At 37.0% G+C, this 17,072-nt stretch overlaps 1 protein-coding gene across 2 annotated transcripts in view; it reads right to left on the bottom strand.

The window, feature by feature from the left end:
- Positions 1-17,072, bottom strand: part of PPP3CA (protein phosphatase 3 catalytic subunit alpha) — a 312,091-nt gene that overhangs the window by 41,847 nt on the left and 253,172 nt on the right. For both annotated transcript variants that reach the window (XM_043438523.1, XM_043438522.1), the window contains exons 7-8: positions 9,213-9,290; positions 6,552-6,646 (exon numbers count right to left, since the gene is read on the bottom strand). In XM_043438523.1, coding sequence (XP_043294458.1) covers positions 6,552-6,646; positions 9,213-9,290 — 173 coding nt within the window. The remainder of the gene's footprint in view (positions 1-6,551; positions 6,647-9,212; positions 9,291-17,072) is intronic.

The raw sequence follows: 17,072 nt of genomic DNA on the forward strand, positions 1-17,072 counted from the left end.
GAGCTGAAAGCTGAATAGAGGATCGGTGCAAACACTGCCTGGAAAGCTTTCACATAACAAAGCTGATGCACAAGAGCACAGAAGGAGGTTAACTTGTGGGCCCTGGAGTCAGACTGCCGAATTTCAGTCTCAGTGTTAATCCCTGACCAGCTTGTAAGAACCTTGGCAAAAGTATGTAACTCCTCTGTGTCCCAGTTTCTCATCAATGAACTCAAAATTATAATGTAGTTCATAGAATCATTGAAAGATTAAATGAATTTATTCACGGAAATGTAGATCACTGTCTGGCAATGGTATATGTTCAACAATATTAGTTATCATTATTGCTATAGGTATAGGAAATCATAACACAGATCAGTTCCACATATTGAAGTCTTGGTTATATAAGCAGTGTAAACGGGCCATTCTATTGAAATCTTTCTGTGGTTAGTTTTATCCATTTAGCTCAGAAAAGTGATTTCTCTGGTTTACTTCACTCTGTATAATGGGCTCCAGTTTCATCCATCTCATTAGAACTGGTTCAAATGAATTCTTTTTAACGGCTGAGTAATATTCCATGGTGTATATGTACCACAGCTTCCTTATCCATTCTGAAAACCAATCAAAATCTTCTAACCTCAAGTTCTCTTGACCTTTAAATGTCTACCTAAATTTCTTTTTTACCATCTCGTACTGATAGTAAAGGAAGCTAATACTAACAGTTTTGTTCATGATTTTTGCTTTGCTCCTTCATAGACTCTTATATTCCATACTATTTCTTGGTGGACTGTGCTAGGTTTAATAACCATTATTAAGACGTTGTCTTCTTGGTATGTGTATTCTGCAAATACTCATGTTTATCAAATAAACAAAGAAATGAAAATTTTTGGTGGGAGTGTATCTTACTGTTTTTCTCTAGCATTTGTTAGCAAGTACCAAATAAGAAAATGCTACCATGAATATGTATTTACATTTTCTATATTGAAATAAGTGAACTGGGCAAACAGTTGCTCAAGGCCAATTAAGAAAACCTTTAGATTTGAGATGATAGCAGGAATAAAGTAAAGGCTGTGAAAACTATTGCCATTGGACAAAGTCTCTAGATTAATTTTATCCAATTTGTAAGGCAACTAGGGATCACAGTTATGGCTGTGGTTGCAAACACTTCAAAGTGTTTCAAAATGTTTAGTCAAGGCTAAAGGTCATGCCCATGCTTAAGGCAGGCCTCAGACTCTACAGAAATGGCCCCTTGTTATAAAATGTGGGGGGTCTTTAAAGGGAACTAAGCTTTTAAGCACGGCGTAGAGAAAGAGCAGAGGTGCTACTCAGGTTGCCTGGACAATGACTCTACTGCCTTCCCAAAACGCCCCTGCCCATTTCCCTCTTCCACTTAGGATATGGATCGAATCTAGCTGGTTCTTATTTGAATCCTGAACCAGGCGGGTACCAGCTATCTCTGCTTGTGGAAGTTACTCCTGAATGGTGAAAAAAGTTCCCAGTGCGGGGAAAGGCTTCTCAGGCCCGGCAAGGCCTGTGTGATGCTGGTGGGCCCCCGAGGACTGGGAGCCCCTGCTGGTAGAGCTGCAAGGCAAGCTGGCGTCAGATATGCTGCCTTTGCTCCTGGAATTCAAATCATGACCGCCAATCAGATGCCTACCTGGGTTCATTACATTAACAATTCAACCCTCTTGTACAATGATATCTTCCTGCCAAGTATACATTATCTTTTAATTTATAAGTACTTGTCTTCCTGAAGCCCCTGTCTATTTTTTGATTGGAAAATATTCAAGGATGTTGAGATTGCAAGCTTTGGTAAGATGACAATACTTTTTGTTAAGCAATTCTATCAAGCTGTCAAGTTTAAAGTTTCAAACATTATAATAGTCTTTTTTTTCTATCAAAAAGGGTAGACTTTTGCACAAAAAAAAAAAAAAAAAAAAAAAAAACCTCAAAATTCTAGTGAACGATGCTTTTCTTGTCCATCCTCTTCCTTCAGCTACTTTAACACTGAATTGACTTTTTTCCTGGTTGTCATTTTAATCTTTGGTCTTGATACTACATTAGTTATGTAACCATTTAGATTTTCCTCTCAAATCCAAAATACATTTTATTTAATAAATCTTACTTAACTACCTCATTTTACTGTCAGTAGTTTTTCTTAGAACTGAGCTGTGTGCCCCTGGTCTATATAGCTATATGTTTGTAGTATATATACAGGGCTTCCCCGGTGGCTCTGATGGTAAAAAATTAGCCTGCTATGCATGAAACCAAGGTTTGATCCCTGGGTCGGGAAGATCCCCTGGAGAAGAGAATGGCTACCCACTCCAGTACTGTTGCCTGAAGAATTCCATGGACAGAGGAGCCTGGTAGGCTACAGTCCCTGGGGTCACAAAAAGCCAGACATGACTGAGCGACTAAAACTTTCATGGCATATATCCACCCATCGAGCCACTTACTCACCCATATGAAAACTCATCTGAACTATGGATAACTGGCACCACATGGGAATCTACTACAATTTTGATATTTTTGAAGCATAGGTATAATCACCAGAGATATAAAGTACTTTTTACATCAAGGTTTAAAAAACACTTTTTAAAAGAGGTTTATTATAGTTTTCAGCTAAACTGAATTGTTTAAAGCAGAATTCACATCTGCCATTGTACTTTTTAACACTGAGAGATTTCACTCTAAGATTGCTTATGGGTCACTTTCTCAGTTAAGCTTTTCTTGGTTGCCACCAGCTAATTTCCACTCTCCTTGCATACCACTCTTTTCTTTGTAGGATTTTGTAAATATACTTACATAATTATTGGTGAAATTCTTTATTGAACATCTATCACACTACTAGATTATAAACCCCACTAGAGAAAAGACCATGTCTGTCTTGTTTATCTAATATTCCTAGTACCAGGCATGGTAGTTGGAACACAGTTAGTTCTCAATAAAGGTTTGTTGCATGTGGATGAGGTTGAAGTCATTTTCATGTGGTGGAAAATTGTTTTGAAAAAGAAGAAAAAGAATGAGGTGGAGAAAGAGGGAGATAAGAAGTTGCTACATGCCATTACTGCATTTTTCTTCCGTTGAGTGTACCTGGATAATTGTGAAATCGCTTTTCCCTGAGAGCTACATCTTCACAGGAGAAAAACAATTCAAAGGTGCTAAGTGCTCTGCACATGTTTAACTCCAACTGAGAAAGTGTATCAGCATTGGTTACAGAAGTGATTTAAAGAGAGATAAAGCTCCGAGGGTCAATACTGATAGGATACTTTTGGGCACTATCTTGCTATTAGTTCCCAGAAAGAAAATGTTTTGATCAATGCACATATTGGCTGTGTACCATGCATAAGACATGCTATTTGACTTTATAATGTGTATCAAAAAGCCTCTGATTCAAACTAATTAGAATATGATTGGGAATTTACAGGAATGTATGGAAAAGCTAACAAGAAACAAAAGTAAATGCTAAATACAAGGGCAAATGATTGGTACTGCAGGTGTTAAGAGAAGACCAACCAGCAGAAAGACTGGAGGGGGTCTAGTCCATTTCGATGGGAAGAGAAGAGCAAGACAAGTATTCTAGATAGATATGGAACGAAGTGGGTGGGGAAAAATGTGAACAGGAAAGCTGAAAGTTGTTCAGGACAATGAGCAGAATAATTTGGCTAAAGTAAAGGATTCACACAGAGGGAAGCAGAGAGATTGATCACAAAGGTAGATTGACCCATAAAGTAAAATCATAACTATGAAGCTGAAGAGGAGGAGTATATTGCCAGCTACGGGGAAATCCCACACAGACACGTGGCATTGTTAGAGCAACATAAAATATTCAGTGATGATAACATCTTAATAGTGCACATTTTGTTTCAAAGCAATTTCATCTATTATTCACAAAAGATTTTTTTTTCTCCTTTTACAGAGATGTCACCATTTGTCAATAAATGTAGATGAGTTAGTTGTTTGATGGCAAAGCTGTGATTCAGAGCTACATCTTTGGCCCTGGCATCTTGGAGGAGTAAGCAGGGCTTGTCAGAATGAGGAAACCGAAGAAAGAAGATAGGTGAGCTGTTCGCCTGTGTTAGTGCAGACTGGAAAAGATAAGAGTGGAATGGATTGAAGTGGGCCATGGAATGAAGTAGGAGGTGGGACATGTACAGTCCTCACTGAGTTCTGAAAGCTGTTTTTAACTGCAGGCAAGTGTGAACTACTAAACAGAACTATTGGACATTTAAACATAAGGCTGATCATAGGATTATTATCAGTTTTTAGACAGAATAGACTCACAGAGATAGAAAACAAATTTACGGTTACCAAAGAGGGCAGGAGCAGGGGTATAAATTAGGAGAATGGAATTAACAGATACACACTACCACATATAGGATAACCAACAAGGACCCACTGTATAGCACAGGGAACTCTATTCAGTATATTATAATAACCTATAAGGGCAAAGAGTCTGAAAAAGAAAAAAAAATATGTATAACTGAATTATTTTGCTGTATACTTGCAACTAACATGATACTGTAAATCAACTATACTTCAATCAAAAAAAGAGATGGCAGAATAAACTTATTTTTTCTTATTCTTTCATCTTTCCAGAGAGCTATTACTGCTGCCTTAATTTGCAAGAGTTTTAAAAATAAAATAAAAACTACGAGGTTATAATTCCAGAGGCCTTTATGGTCATCTGTTTCTAAGAATCAAATAGTTAACTCAGAAATTCTTCACCATTATTTCTTTCCACTGATTGTGTTCTGACAGTGCTTGCAGCTCAGTTTTACTGCACTGCCTTTTAAAATTCTCGTTAACATTTATTTTATTCAAATCCTCCCTTCAACAGTGAATAACTAACTCCCACTCCCACATACTGTACACAGTGTTAGCATAATAGCTTGAAAGTACTTTAGAGATTTTACACAAAAGTCTTTTGAAACTGTGCTCAAACTGAAGAATATATCTTTCTTCTTCCTATCAGTTTATCTTTTTCTCTCAGGAGACTTTTTTCTTTTATGAAAAGGTTCCCAAAATGAAATGCTTCTATCCCCTCCCTGGGAGATTGTGGTCTGCCCTAAAGGCAAGAGCGAAAGAACCACAGAACCTCAAAGACAGCAATGCCCTGATGTCTATTGTTTTTAAGTTTCTACCTTGTTAAATCAGAACCATAGACAAAGAAGCAATGCATATCTTATTCAAGAAATCGCTATTGGTCTCAAGCAAAACTGCACTCCTTAGCACTCTGATGAATTGATAAAGGCTAGGTCTATTTCCATGGAGTAAAATCCCAGTTCTCTCTCTCTCTCTCTCATTTTTTTGCCCCACTGTTTTGAGGTTTTGTGTTTTTTTTTTAAATTTAATTTTTAAAAAGCTTGTAAGTATAGTACATGCTACTTAGTAATCAATCTCTGTCAAGAAAATTATTCATTTGGGCACTGTCTTTACTAGATGTAACTGAAAAAAAATGCTTAATGCTATAAAACAATACAAACATAAGTGTTCATATTTTATATACTTTTGGTAAATAATATGACCACAGTGGGTCATGAAGACAACCTACTGAGTTCTTGCATTTCTTATATGTACCACAAGGGAATTTTGGGAGAAGATGGAGAAGGCTTTTCCAATCGAAGGGAACTACTTCTTACTGATTTTACACAAGAGCCTTCAAGATTGAGATTTTGTCTGGAAAACAAAGTGTTTGCTGCTGAAAAAGAAACAAGTTGCAAAAACAGTGGCTTTGACTTTATTTTTTCCTCTTTCTAATCAAACGCTAACCATTCTTCCATGTTCAGATCATATTTTATCTTAAACAAGGCCCTCCTTGACCAGTCTAGAAAAACCATCCCTTGTTGAATGGACTTAAGTGTTTGACTCTCTGCTGTCGCTGTTGAGTCGTTCAGTCCTGTCTGACTCTTGCGTCTCCACGGACTGTAGCCCTCCAGACTCCTCTGTCATCCTGTTCAGGTTCATCACAACCTGACTGAGTGACCCTGGGCACGGCAATTACCACAGAGACTTACTCTGTGGGGGAAATGATAATTAAAGTTTAATTCAAATTTTTAAAAAGAAATGATATTTAAGTAAGTATTTAAAAGAAATATACTTACCTAGCACAAGATCTGATTCATGGTAGGGTCTCAATAGATGAAATTTGAATTTGGATTTCAAGCTATAGTTTCTTTTTGCTTATTTTCTCAATCCTTTATGTGTGGCATCCCCACCGTTCTTATTTAAATCCCTATCCCTCTTAAAAAGCATGATTTTGGATTACTTTTGAGTTGTTCTTTCTTTGAAAGCCTATACCTGTCAGAGCAGTAGCTATCAATCCCCCTGTACCTTAGAGTCTCCTAGAGAACAATTAAAAAGTAACAGTGCCTGGGCCCCACTTCTGACCAAGTGAATCTGCAACTCTGAAGATAATCACAACATTTGCATCAGACAATAAACAAAAAAGTAAGGAGAAAGCATGATTGAATGCATGAAAGAATGACTAAAAATGCTTAATGAAAACCAAACCAAAAGAGAACTTAAGAGTTACAGCACATACCATACAAGAGGGATCTGAAAACACTCACCTTTGTTATTGTATACATCTAAGTAATTTGGTGCTGAAAAAATTGTAATGAGAGAAGGGAAGCCTGTTGTTTGGCTTTTCCTATACATGCGGTACCTAGAAACAATTAAATGCAAGTCAAAACAAGGCTAAATATGAAAGAATACTACATTATAGATTTAGAAATAGAAAATTAAAGTTTTATCATTCAAAGAGATTCAGTTATGTAACATTAAACAAAATTTTCTCACTCAAGTCTGTTACACAGAGATTTCAATTCATTTCAGGGTGACAATGAAAACACAGTCAAATGTACAATTTCCAAATAGGTCTTTTCTAAAGTTAGTAGACCCAGGGAGGGTAGAATTCTGTGAAAAATCATAATTCATTTTTATATGTTCGATAGAGAGGATAGAGGCCACACTTCTTGCACATAGATATCTGACCTACCATGTTTTCCATGCCAATATTTTTAACATAAAAAGACTAAATAAGCAGAGTAATATAAAAACTTTACCACTAATTGTCAAGCTGATTATTCTATTTATCTATAATATCCTATTATGGCTACATAAATCCATTATGTCTAGGCTGATTTGCTTTTTAAAGAACATCTGGTTAAATATATGGGTTTTACAAGCTGAAATTGCTTCTGTTTTAGAATTTTATTTATTACCAGTCTCTTCTGGTATCTGTAGGTCAAAGATTATAATCTCAGCATATAAATATTTAATCAATCAGTAATGAAACATCTTCAAGTTCTTTGGAAAAAAATCAACAATCCAGTTGTTTTTCTCCCACTGAGACAAAAATAAGACTCTAGTCCTCAAATAATTAAAAAATACAGGAGATTTGGTTCTTTTCCATCAAGCTGAAAAGGTATCTCATGATTTCTGTGTTACAGATTTCAGGAATATCAATTTAGAAAAATTCCTAAAGTGCAAAACAAAATTTTATCATTCTTTGGTTATTCTGTGTCAGTAATTTCTGGCAGCCTAATCATGCCTAATTTAGCTGAGTTCTAAATGGGTCTCAAACAGTACCTTTAGATAGATAAATAATCAGCTTAAAATTTCTAATTTACAAATGTTTTGATACTACTTTTCCCAGGAGACAATACCCTCTTAAAAATCTTTCGGAATGGCCTCAAAGTATTTATTCTGCTCATGGAACTGAGCTTTGTTGGCAGAAAATCAGAATGTAAAAGATGGTGACACTCTTAATCCTAGTGTCCTGACTTTATAAATTGTGGCTGACTGTGCTTACTTAACAACAAATAAAAATGAAGAATCTGGATGATGTAACCTCAACTTTTCCTAATGAATCAACCAACTGCTCATTTTAAACAAATACATTTGTTGATTTTAACTGATGTACTTAACCTATTTTCAAGTAAGCAGATGGATTTCAGGTCTATCGTGGGATTAAGATAAACATGCTATGAACATGTTCAGTTGGGACAGTCAGCCAAAAAACAGTGGTGACACCATTGCTTCCAAAGTGAAAAAGATGATTTGAGAACTTGATTGGCTGGGTTTATCAATAGATTACTGCAAATATCAGCTATAAGAGCACCGAGTGTACAATATTGGATCATTTCATACTTGTTGATTGACTGCTTGAGAAAAGCTAATTTTGAAAAAAATTTAGGATCTGCCTTGATTCAGGACCTTCACAGGCTTGGGTTTACTTCAGAATGTGGCATCTAAATTTCTGATTTCAGTACACAGGTTATAAAAATAAATGTTCCTCCTTTTCAGAAAATTTAGAATATGAAGGAAATGAAGTTTAAACATTTAAGGCAAAACAGTGCCTTTCAGTGGAGCTTATTGGGAAGGGTATTGGACTTCAAATCCTAAAGTTAATTATGCTTATTTCCCCCATGCCTGTATCCCAAATGTAGATTTAATGTACCATCAGAGTGCATATCTGATATTTTTAAAATTTCTATATCCTTACAATCTGTTTACATTTTAAAAATTTACCAGCCATTACAAAATCATGTTATATATTTGTGAGTTAGAATATAGGAGTTTCCTCATCATTTGAAGTCTCTGTTTTTGCCCTTTAAAACTTTACAGGGATCAGGAATGATATTCTTTAAACAAGAGCACCACAATGCAATCTCTGTTAAATACTAATGTGTAATTCAGACCAACGTGGCTGACGAAGACTGAAAAGTAGCTGGTAATTCATTTATAGGTAAGACAAAGGTAAGAGCAGGAACTGAAAGAAATACGAAGAGGTGGTCTCACTGTGTTTAAAACAGCCAGTTGAAAATTCTACCTGTTTATAAAGTGAAAGTGAAGTCACTCAGTCGTGTTGCGACTCCCAAGTCCATGGGATTCTTCAAGCAAGACCACTGGAGTGGGTTGCCATTTCCTTCTCTAGAGGTTCTTCCCGACACAGGGATCGAACCCAGGTCTCCCACACTACAGGCAGACTCTTTTCTGTCTGAGCCACCAGGGGGTCCTAAGCAGCTAGCAGAGCAGTTAAAAGCAGACTTCACAGCACACCTGCAACCACTTATTCCTCTGGATCCGGCCATATCTATGACACCAGAAGGCAATTTTTAGATCTAATCCTTCAGGGAGAGAGTTTGGCAGAGTGAACCTCCACAGCCAAACACATGAAGGAATGACAAAGCAATGCATGGTTTTCATAAACCCACAAGACTGCTCACCCTGCATCTTGGGCTTCATGAGCTCGGAGGATAGATAACAAGTTATTGTGCTGCAAGAATTCACACACAGCCGGGTAACTGCCAGAGAGAGAGAGAAAGAAAAGAGAAGCATGTTATAAAATCATTAAGAGCATATTTTCTATAACATCCAGATCTATGTGATCTGATCAAGTGTAATCAAACATGCAACATTTATGACACAAACTTCTTGGTTCTAAGGACAGGTGTTCCCCTGTGGGAGAAAAAATACCTATAGCTGAACTTTCTTTTTTTTTAATTGAAGTACAGTTGATGTGTTAATTTCTGTTGTACAGCAAAGAGATTCAATTTTATATATATATATGTATACTATTTTATTTTCTTTTACATTATGGTTTATAACACTATATTAAATATTGTATCCTAAGCCATTCAGTGAGACCTTGCTGCTTATCCATTCTGTATATAGTAGTTTACATCTGCCTATAGCTGTATTTCTATTTATTTATTTGTTTATTTAGGCTGTGCCAGGAGGCTTGCAGGATCTTAGTTCTCAGACCAATGATGGAACCCGGGCCCCCAGCAGCTGAAGCATGGAGTCCTAACCACTTGGACCGCCAGGGAAGTCCATACAGTTATACTTCTAAAGAGCTGGAGGTGTATAAATTGGAAAAAGTATCCACTCATAGACAAAATCAATATTATCAAGTCTCTATCTAACCATAAAGTGAACAGAAGTATAAATATAACATGAGAGTGGAATTTAAAATATAAATCCCCATTTCCTCAATTACTGCCTTACATGTATTTGGGTGCCTGCTTGGGAGCTTGACAGAAAGGACTGAGCTAGGGAATGGCAGAGAGTAAGCCTTCTGAGAAGTCAAATTGTCAACATCTTTACGGGTAAGTCAACTGAATATGTCATTCAAAATCTAAACAAAATTATGAAATTCACAGGATTTAAAAATGTGTACTTTAAATATGACCAACAGAATTTTATCTTTTTTTTTCCAGAATTTTATCTTAAGGCATATTCTTGGTTGTGACTCAATAAAAATATCAAATATACAATAAAGATAATTTTGTCTAATAAGAAAGTCTCAAAACCAAAGATGGAAATGTAATTAAAAATGAGACAAATTATAAACTAAACATGGAAAATCTTTTGCAATCACTTTATCTCTGCTCCAAGAATTTTTAATGAGAAAATGTATATCATAAAAAGAAATACACTTTAGATAATTCAAATCAAGGGATAGCAAACCGATGCCTGTTTAAATATAAACAACTACAGATATTCACTAGAATCTAAACTACTAGAATCTTTCTCAGAAGACAGAGGACGAGATGGTTGGATGGCATCACTGACTCAGCAGACATGAACTTGAGCAAGCTCTGGGACATGGTGAAGGACAGGGAAGCCAGGGTCTGCTGTCTCTGGGGTATCAAATAGTCGGACACGACTGAGCGACTGAACAACAACATACACTATAGTAAACAATTCCTAATTATAAAAAAAGCTCTTTGGGGAAATAATATATGTCACTGAAATAATTTGTTGTAAAATAAAAGATGAAAATAGCTTCTATGCTACAGATTTTCTAGGAATTCTCTGATGAATAGGAAAAAAATACCAATGGCATACCATTGCAGAGATACTAATGATAAACAGGATTCTGTTTCTTGACCTGAAATCAAAAACAGTCTTTGTGCCTATGCACACATATTTCTGTGCATGTGTCTGAGTGTGCATATATGTGTTCTAGAATATTCTAGCAATTCACTAGAGAGAGATAAAGAGGAGATATCCATGCGGCCTTCACTTCCCAGTGTTCCAGGTCATCCCAATGAATAAACCATCTAACTGATGAACATCAGCATGACTTACTAACTGGAGGAGATGGTTCCCCAAGTGTCTACATGGAAATATGTCCACAGGGTACCTAGATTATGAGTTGACCAACATATGTTTTCAAACTCAGTTCTACTTTGGGAGAAGGTGAGTATACCACCTTTCCAGACCAGTATTTCAACAAAAGAAACCTTAATTTCAGAGAAACTGGTTGGTCTTCAAAATACAGTACATTTGCTTGTTACATCTTAAGCTATAAAATGCCCAGCCAAGGGCACTCAATAAAAGCTCCTTCCCTATCTCTTTAAGCAGTGTACTTACATTTCATGTGCCCTCACAATGGTCCTTTAGAAAGACACTTTATTGCCTTGTACCACTGTAAGACAAAGGTTGTCTGTCTAGGTTTGTTACTTATTTCCTTTGGGCAAATGGCTTGGCTGCTCTTTTTTATCTATTTTTTTACTTTTGGAAGAACTTACCTAATCTTATGAAAACATAATTTTAATATATTTTCCTCATGCTAAAGTTTGATACCTTACATGTTTAATCTAAGTTTCCTCCCATGGAGATATATGTCATTTTTAATGAAAATCTGAAGAAGATAAAATTAACATAGCAGTAATTTGCTAGGTTAATAGCTTTAAGTGAGGAACACTTACATTACTACTTGGAACAAACTTCATTTTGAAGAAGATATTTCAAAATGTAGAAGCATGTATAATCTCATACTTGAACTTCCTAAGAATTACAAACATTTTTCTAAATAATAATTTCTTTAATTAGAGATAAAAACCTTCTACCATATTTTTATGGAAATATAAATGGGAATAAACCACAAAGTGTTTAGCTGAAAAGGATTTAAAAACACACCTGTAAAGTGGTAGGAAAAGCAGAGTTCAGAACACATTAACAACACAGAGAGAGCTGGAAAATCATTAATTCATGAATAATATATCAAAGACTTATTGGTGATTTTTTTTTTCCATTTGTTATGAGACACAAGGAGGGTGGCATGGTAAGTGCAAGGAATGGTTTGTGTTCTGAAGATATAATCCACTAGGTAGGAAAAGAAAACACATAATTTAAATTAAAAAGCTACATTAAAGATAAAACAGTAAAGTTTCATAGAGACATTGTAAAGCAAGAAACAAAGCATGTGGGTCTGAGGAAATCTTTAAAAAAAAAATCTTCTCTTGTACTAGACCTTTTTTCTTATCTTTTCTTCTCTATTCATTACTAAGGTGATGCTTCTGAGCTCACCAAGAAGAGTCTCTTGCTCTAGGCTGATGAATCCAAAAAGGGGCCATGGCTAAGCCTTCTGTGCAGAAGGTGGGCTGGATCTCAGCCCCCCACCATGCACCTCCACAGGGGCACATTTTCAGGAACAATCTATCTGCAAAAGTGATTTTGCTGGAAAGGTTTCATCTAACCCTGGCTCCTGAGCATGTCTTGTAACAACACTTGCTTCAAGGGTTGGTGAAGGCCAGGGATGCGTTCAGCTTTGTGATATTCATTTACCACAATGTGTAGCTGTATTTAGGGGAAGAAGTTGTTGTATCCTTTGATGCTTCTTAGTTTTTTTCTATTGGAACATGAGTACTCGTTAAGCACTAGAAACTGCATCTTCTTTGAGTAGAAAACAAGGTGGAAATTTCCATGGAATAGTGAGACTCATTCTTACATTTAGGCTCTTATTCTACCTCTTTGAGCCCGAATTACAACATTTATAAAAATGCAGACAGTATTATTTATTTCATAGAACTGAGATGAAGATTAAATGAGGTAGCAATATATGTAGATGTCCTAGACCAGAGCCTGGACCATAGCAGTAGACATTCAGCAATGTCTCCTATTTGTCTCCCGACCACCATGGTGTGGAGGGAAGAATACACCACAGAATGAATGGTGAGTCAGCAACTCCAGATTCCAGCAGTAGCTGTTCCATTTATTAGTTGTGACTTGTGTTAGATCTCAGGGGCAATGACTTACGGGGATTAGTAGACAGGTAAGGTGCTAGAATTCCACCAAAAAAAAAAAAAAAACAGGAATAGGAAGGAGACTGGCCATGAGCAAAGGTGAAGTAGAAAAGACAAAATCATGAGAAATGAGAAAAAACTGTTTTGGCATCAGAGCAAATAGCTCTTACTAGACTAGACTCATTCTGCTGATGCTCTTATTTTTGTTTCTTGTTATGTTAAAATATATTTTAGACCCTGAAATAAATCTTGTAGATTTCAGATGCTTTAGCCATGCCAACAGCCAGTAAGCATTAGTAAAATGGCTATTTTATGCTTCTATGCCTTTGCATCTTCTTTCCCTGTGCTTGTTTGTTTGTTTCTCCATGAAGGACCACTTTTCTGCCAAGCCTGAGCTAAATTATCACTTGGGAAACCTTCCCTTCAAACCTACCTCACCCTGAGGTGTACAAAATTGTTGCATCCACCACGTTCCCATAACATATGAATCTAATATATCACCTGTCATGCTGTAGTGTAATTTATGTTTCTACATCTGCTCTCCAGTAACAGTGAATGAATGCCTTAAGAGACAGACACTTTTATTTGTCTTCATATCCTAAATGCTCAGCAGCAATTTGTCAGCTTACTGATGCTCATATGCAATTGTTGTAGTAGCCTCAACATGGGCGGTTACATAAGTGAGCGATGCAAAAGGTTTCTCTCCCTCATTGGCCTCAGCAGAGCAGAGGCAGTCAGCCTGCAATCCCTCGCCAGTGGACAAGAGAAAGCTTCCACTCACCTCCTTGGTGCCTCAGTTGCTCTCAGCCCCGTAGGATGGAGGGCTCACTCCCCTGCCCAGCTCCCTCTCTGCTCCTTGGGACCTGCCAACGGATTATTAGCCCCGGGATGTCCTGGTGCTGCCTGGATGATGTCAAAACTATCTTTTCCTAGGACGTGCTGTGCTCCACTCTCTGCCCAAGGGTGTTCTAACTAATTTCATTTTGCCTGCTAAGGATCAAGTCTGGTAGGGTTCCAACTCTTCCTACCAGAACTTCACTAGAGCCTAAGCCCTTACTTGCTCCTGGCTGCCAGGTGCCTCAGAAGCAGTGAGTGAATTTTAAGGCAAACTTTTTATTGAAGTACAACATCTTAACAGAAAACTGCACAAATGAGAAGATGACAAATTGACACACAAAACTGCACAAATCAGACAGTTACAACTGGACAACCTTGCTACTAGCATTCATATCAAGACAGAGAACATTACCTGAACCCCAGCAACTTTTCACATCTTCTTTGAGACACCATTACCTCCTCACTAAGGGTAACTACCATCCTGGTTTTTAATGTTATGGATCTGCTTTCTCTAATGCTGAACTCCTATTTCAATGAAATCACCAAGTACACCCCCTTTAGTACCTGGTTTCTTCAGCTCATCATTATACTTGTGACACTCATCCATGTTGTTCTGTGCAGTTTTGGTTAACTCATTCTCATTTGCTGAATTTAGCTGTATAAATATTCTACAATTTATTATTCATTCTACTAAATAGACATTTGTTTCCATTTCTTGGCTATTGAATACTGCTGCTATGAACACTCTTGTATATGTCTTCTGGCACACATGTGTAAGCGTTTCTAGTTGATATAAAAACAGGAGTAGAATAGCTTAGTTATGAGGGTCCAGCTTTAGTGTATACCAAAGCAGCTACCTGTAATTTGGGACTGGAAGTCCAGTGAGACCATTTGGGTAGTCATCTTTCTAGAATTTCCAGAGCATTATTTTCCTCATATTTTTCACCACTTTCCCCGCCTGCAAGAGCATTCACCACTGATTCTGGTTGGATATAGCCTACTCATCCTTTAAAGCTCAGGTCTAACAATATTTCCACCATGAGGAGTCTCTTAAACACCATTCATCCTTGTTTGTGTGTGTGTGTGTGTGTGTGTGTGAAAGAGAGATAACTTCCACATTTATCACAGAACTACTCACTTCGCAATTTATTTGTCTTTTTTTTTTTTTTTTTGGTCTCAGCCACTAGACTGTCATTCCCTCAAAGGCAGGGACTTCGAGCATCTATAAAACCTCACAGAAGGCATATATAGTACGTGTTCAGCTAATATTTGTTAAATAATTGAATGAGTGAATGAATTCTCCAAAGGATACCTGTGAATCTGGAATAGCTGAATTGAGGTGAAGGGAGGGGAAGGATGCTGTGAAAGCAGGTATGATTTCAACAGACTAAAAATGGTCTTGAACTCAGAGTGGGAAGGAGGGAAGGCAGGATGGTCTAGATGCTGGTTATATTTTAAAGAGAGGGCCATTAAGATATGATGACTGGTTAGTGGTGATTTCAATGCAAGAAGAAAAAGAAAAAATATTTGCTACTCTGTATAACTGGGAAAATAAACCGCTAATAGAAAAACCAGGAGAAATCCCCAGTGGAAAGGTAAATAATAAACCTCTTCAGGTGAGTTCAAGAGAAGGTGACAAAGGAACATCTAAGATGAAAAATTCCAGCAGAAAACTAGAAATAGAGAATTCAAGCTCAGGAAAGATAAAGAGATAAATGGACCAGGCACAGATCTGGTAATCTAACCGGAGTTCATAGTTTACGGTGAAGCTAAGGACACAGATGAGGTTCTTGGGTAAAGTGTGAAGAAAAAACTGTCAAGAACAGGAGGAAGACAAAGAAAGATGCAGTGGAAGAGACAGGGATCTGCCTGATAAGTTGGAGGGCAATCAGGATCTGTGAAAAAGGAGGAACCACAGGCTTTCAAGGTGGAAAGGGCGGACAAGAGTGCCAATTGCAAAAGAGCAGTGGGCAGCTTGGGAACAGAAGAAAGGCTGCTGATCTGTGATTAAGAAACCAGCAGAGATTGGAGTGAGCTGCCATTTGCAGCTTCAAAAACACATTTTATGTGGCCCTCAAGATGTTTTTCAAATCTCAGTGCTTAGAGGAATGTGAGAATGGTCAGTTAAACTTAATCCTTGGAGCAAGCTAAATCTAGAACACAAAGCTCACAGGACACATCCAAGGCCAACAGCCCAAAGCACCAAGTCTGGCCAACAGTTTCATTTGCTCTAATGAAGATGAGATTTTGACCTCTGATTTGTCATGATCTTCACGAATCTTTACAATCTAACGTGCAAACTTTGGTCTAAGGTTGAAAGGTAACAGTAGCACTGGAGCAAAAAGAGAGGCCTTCCTCTGTCCATGCACTGTCTTCTATAACTCATGAGCAGCATCAGCAAATCCTTCTAGATGCATTTGTCCGTGCAACTTCATTTTATTTAAACCATTGCCCAGATAATCCATTAGATCATGGACAGAGTGGCAGAGCAAATTAAATACACAAACTACAGATACATGTGAAATAAAACTGGGAGCTGTGGATGCAAGTAACTGCCAATAACTCAAACAGGTAATAACTGCCCATAACTCTACCTGTTTTTATTGTTCTTCTACCAATTTTCTTGTTCCTTTGTACCTGCTCTAGACCAGCTTTATAAACCATGGCCATAGAAGATGCCTTGACACCTTCAAGATGGCATGAAAGACAAAAGAATCCAAAAGTTCTAGAGGAATGCGTGAACCATTTTCCTCTTCTTCAGAAAAGACATAATCCACACTGCTTTACCATTAGTCAGAGGACACAGGCTGTGGATTTTGACAGGCAGCATTTGTCATGGCTGCCTTAAGATCACCATCTCTTAATAACCTCTAATGAGATGAGTTTAACAATTGTTGTGAAAGCAGACATAATCCTCTAATTATCTAGTTGATGGACTTTATCTCTGATGTAAACACATCTAAGTCTACAGTCACAAAACAAAAATATCATAACTTTTACAAGTTCAGTACAGGACTTTATTTAGAAGATGACATATTTGAACAGCTAACTCAGCTAATAGAAGGTTATACTATGAATTAAAGAAAGATTAATACTATATGTGTTAATATCAAAATCCAGAGGTTTATATTTTGTTTGATATTGTATTATTGAAGCGCAACTCAGTGGTATCAAGTAGGTAATTTAAACACTCTTGGTATAATTAATGATTTAACA

This window comes from Cervus canadensis, chromosome 19 (genome assembly GCF_019320065.1).
Source record: "Cervus canadensis isolate Bull #8, Minnesota chromosome 19, ASM1932006v1, whole genome shotgun sequence".
Lineage (NCBI taxonomy): Eukaryota > Metazoa > Chordata > Mammalia > Artiodactyla > Cervidae > Cervus > Cervus canadensis.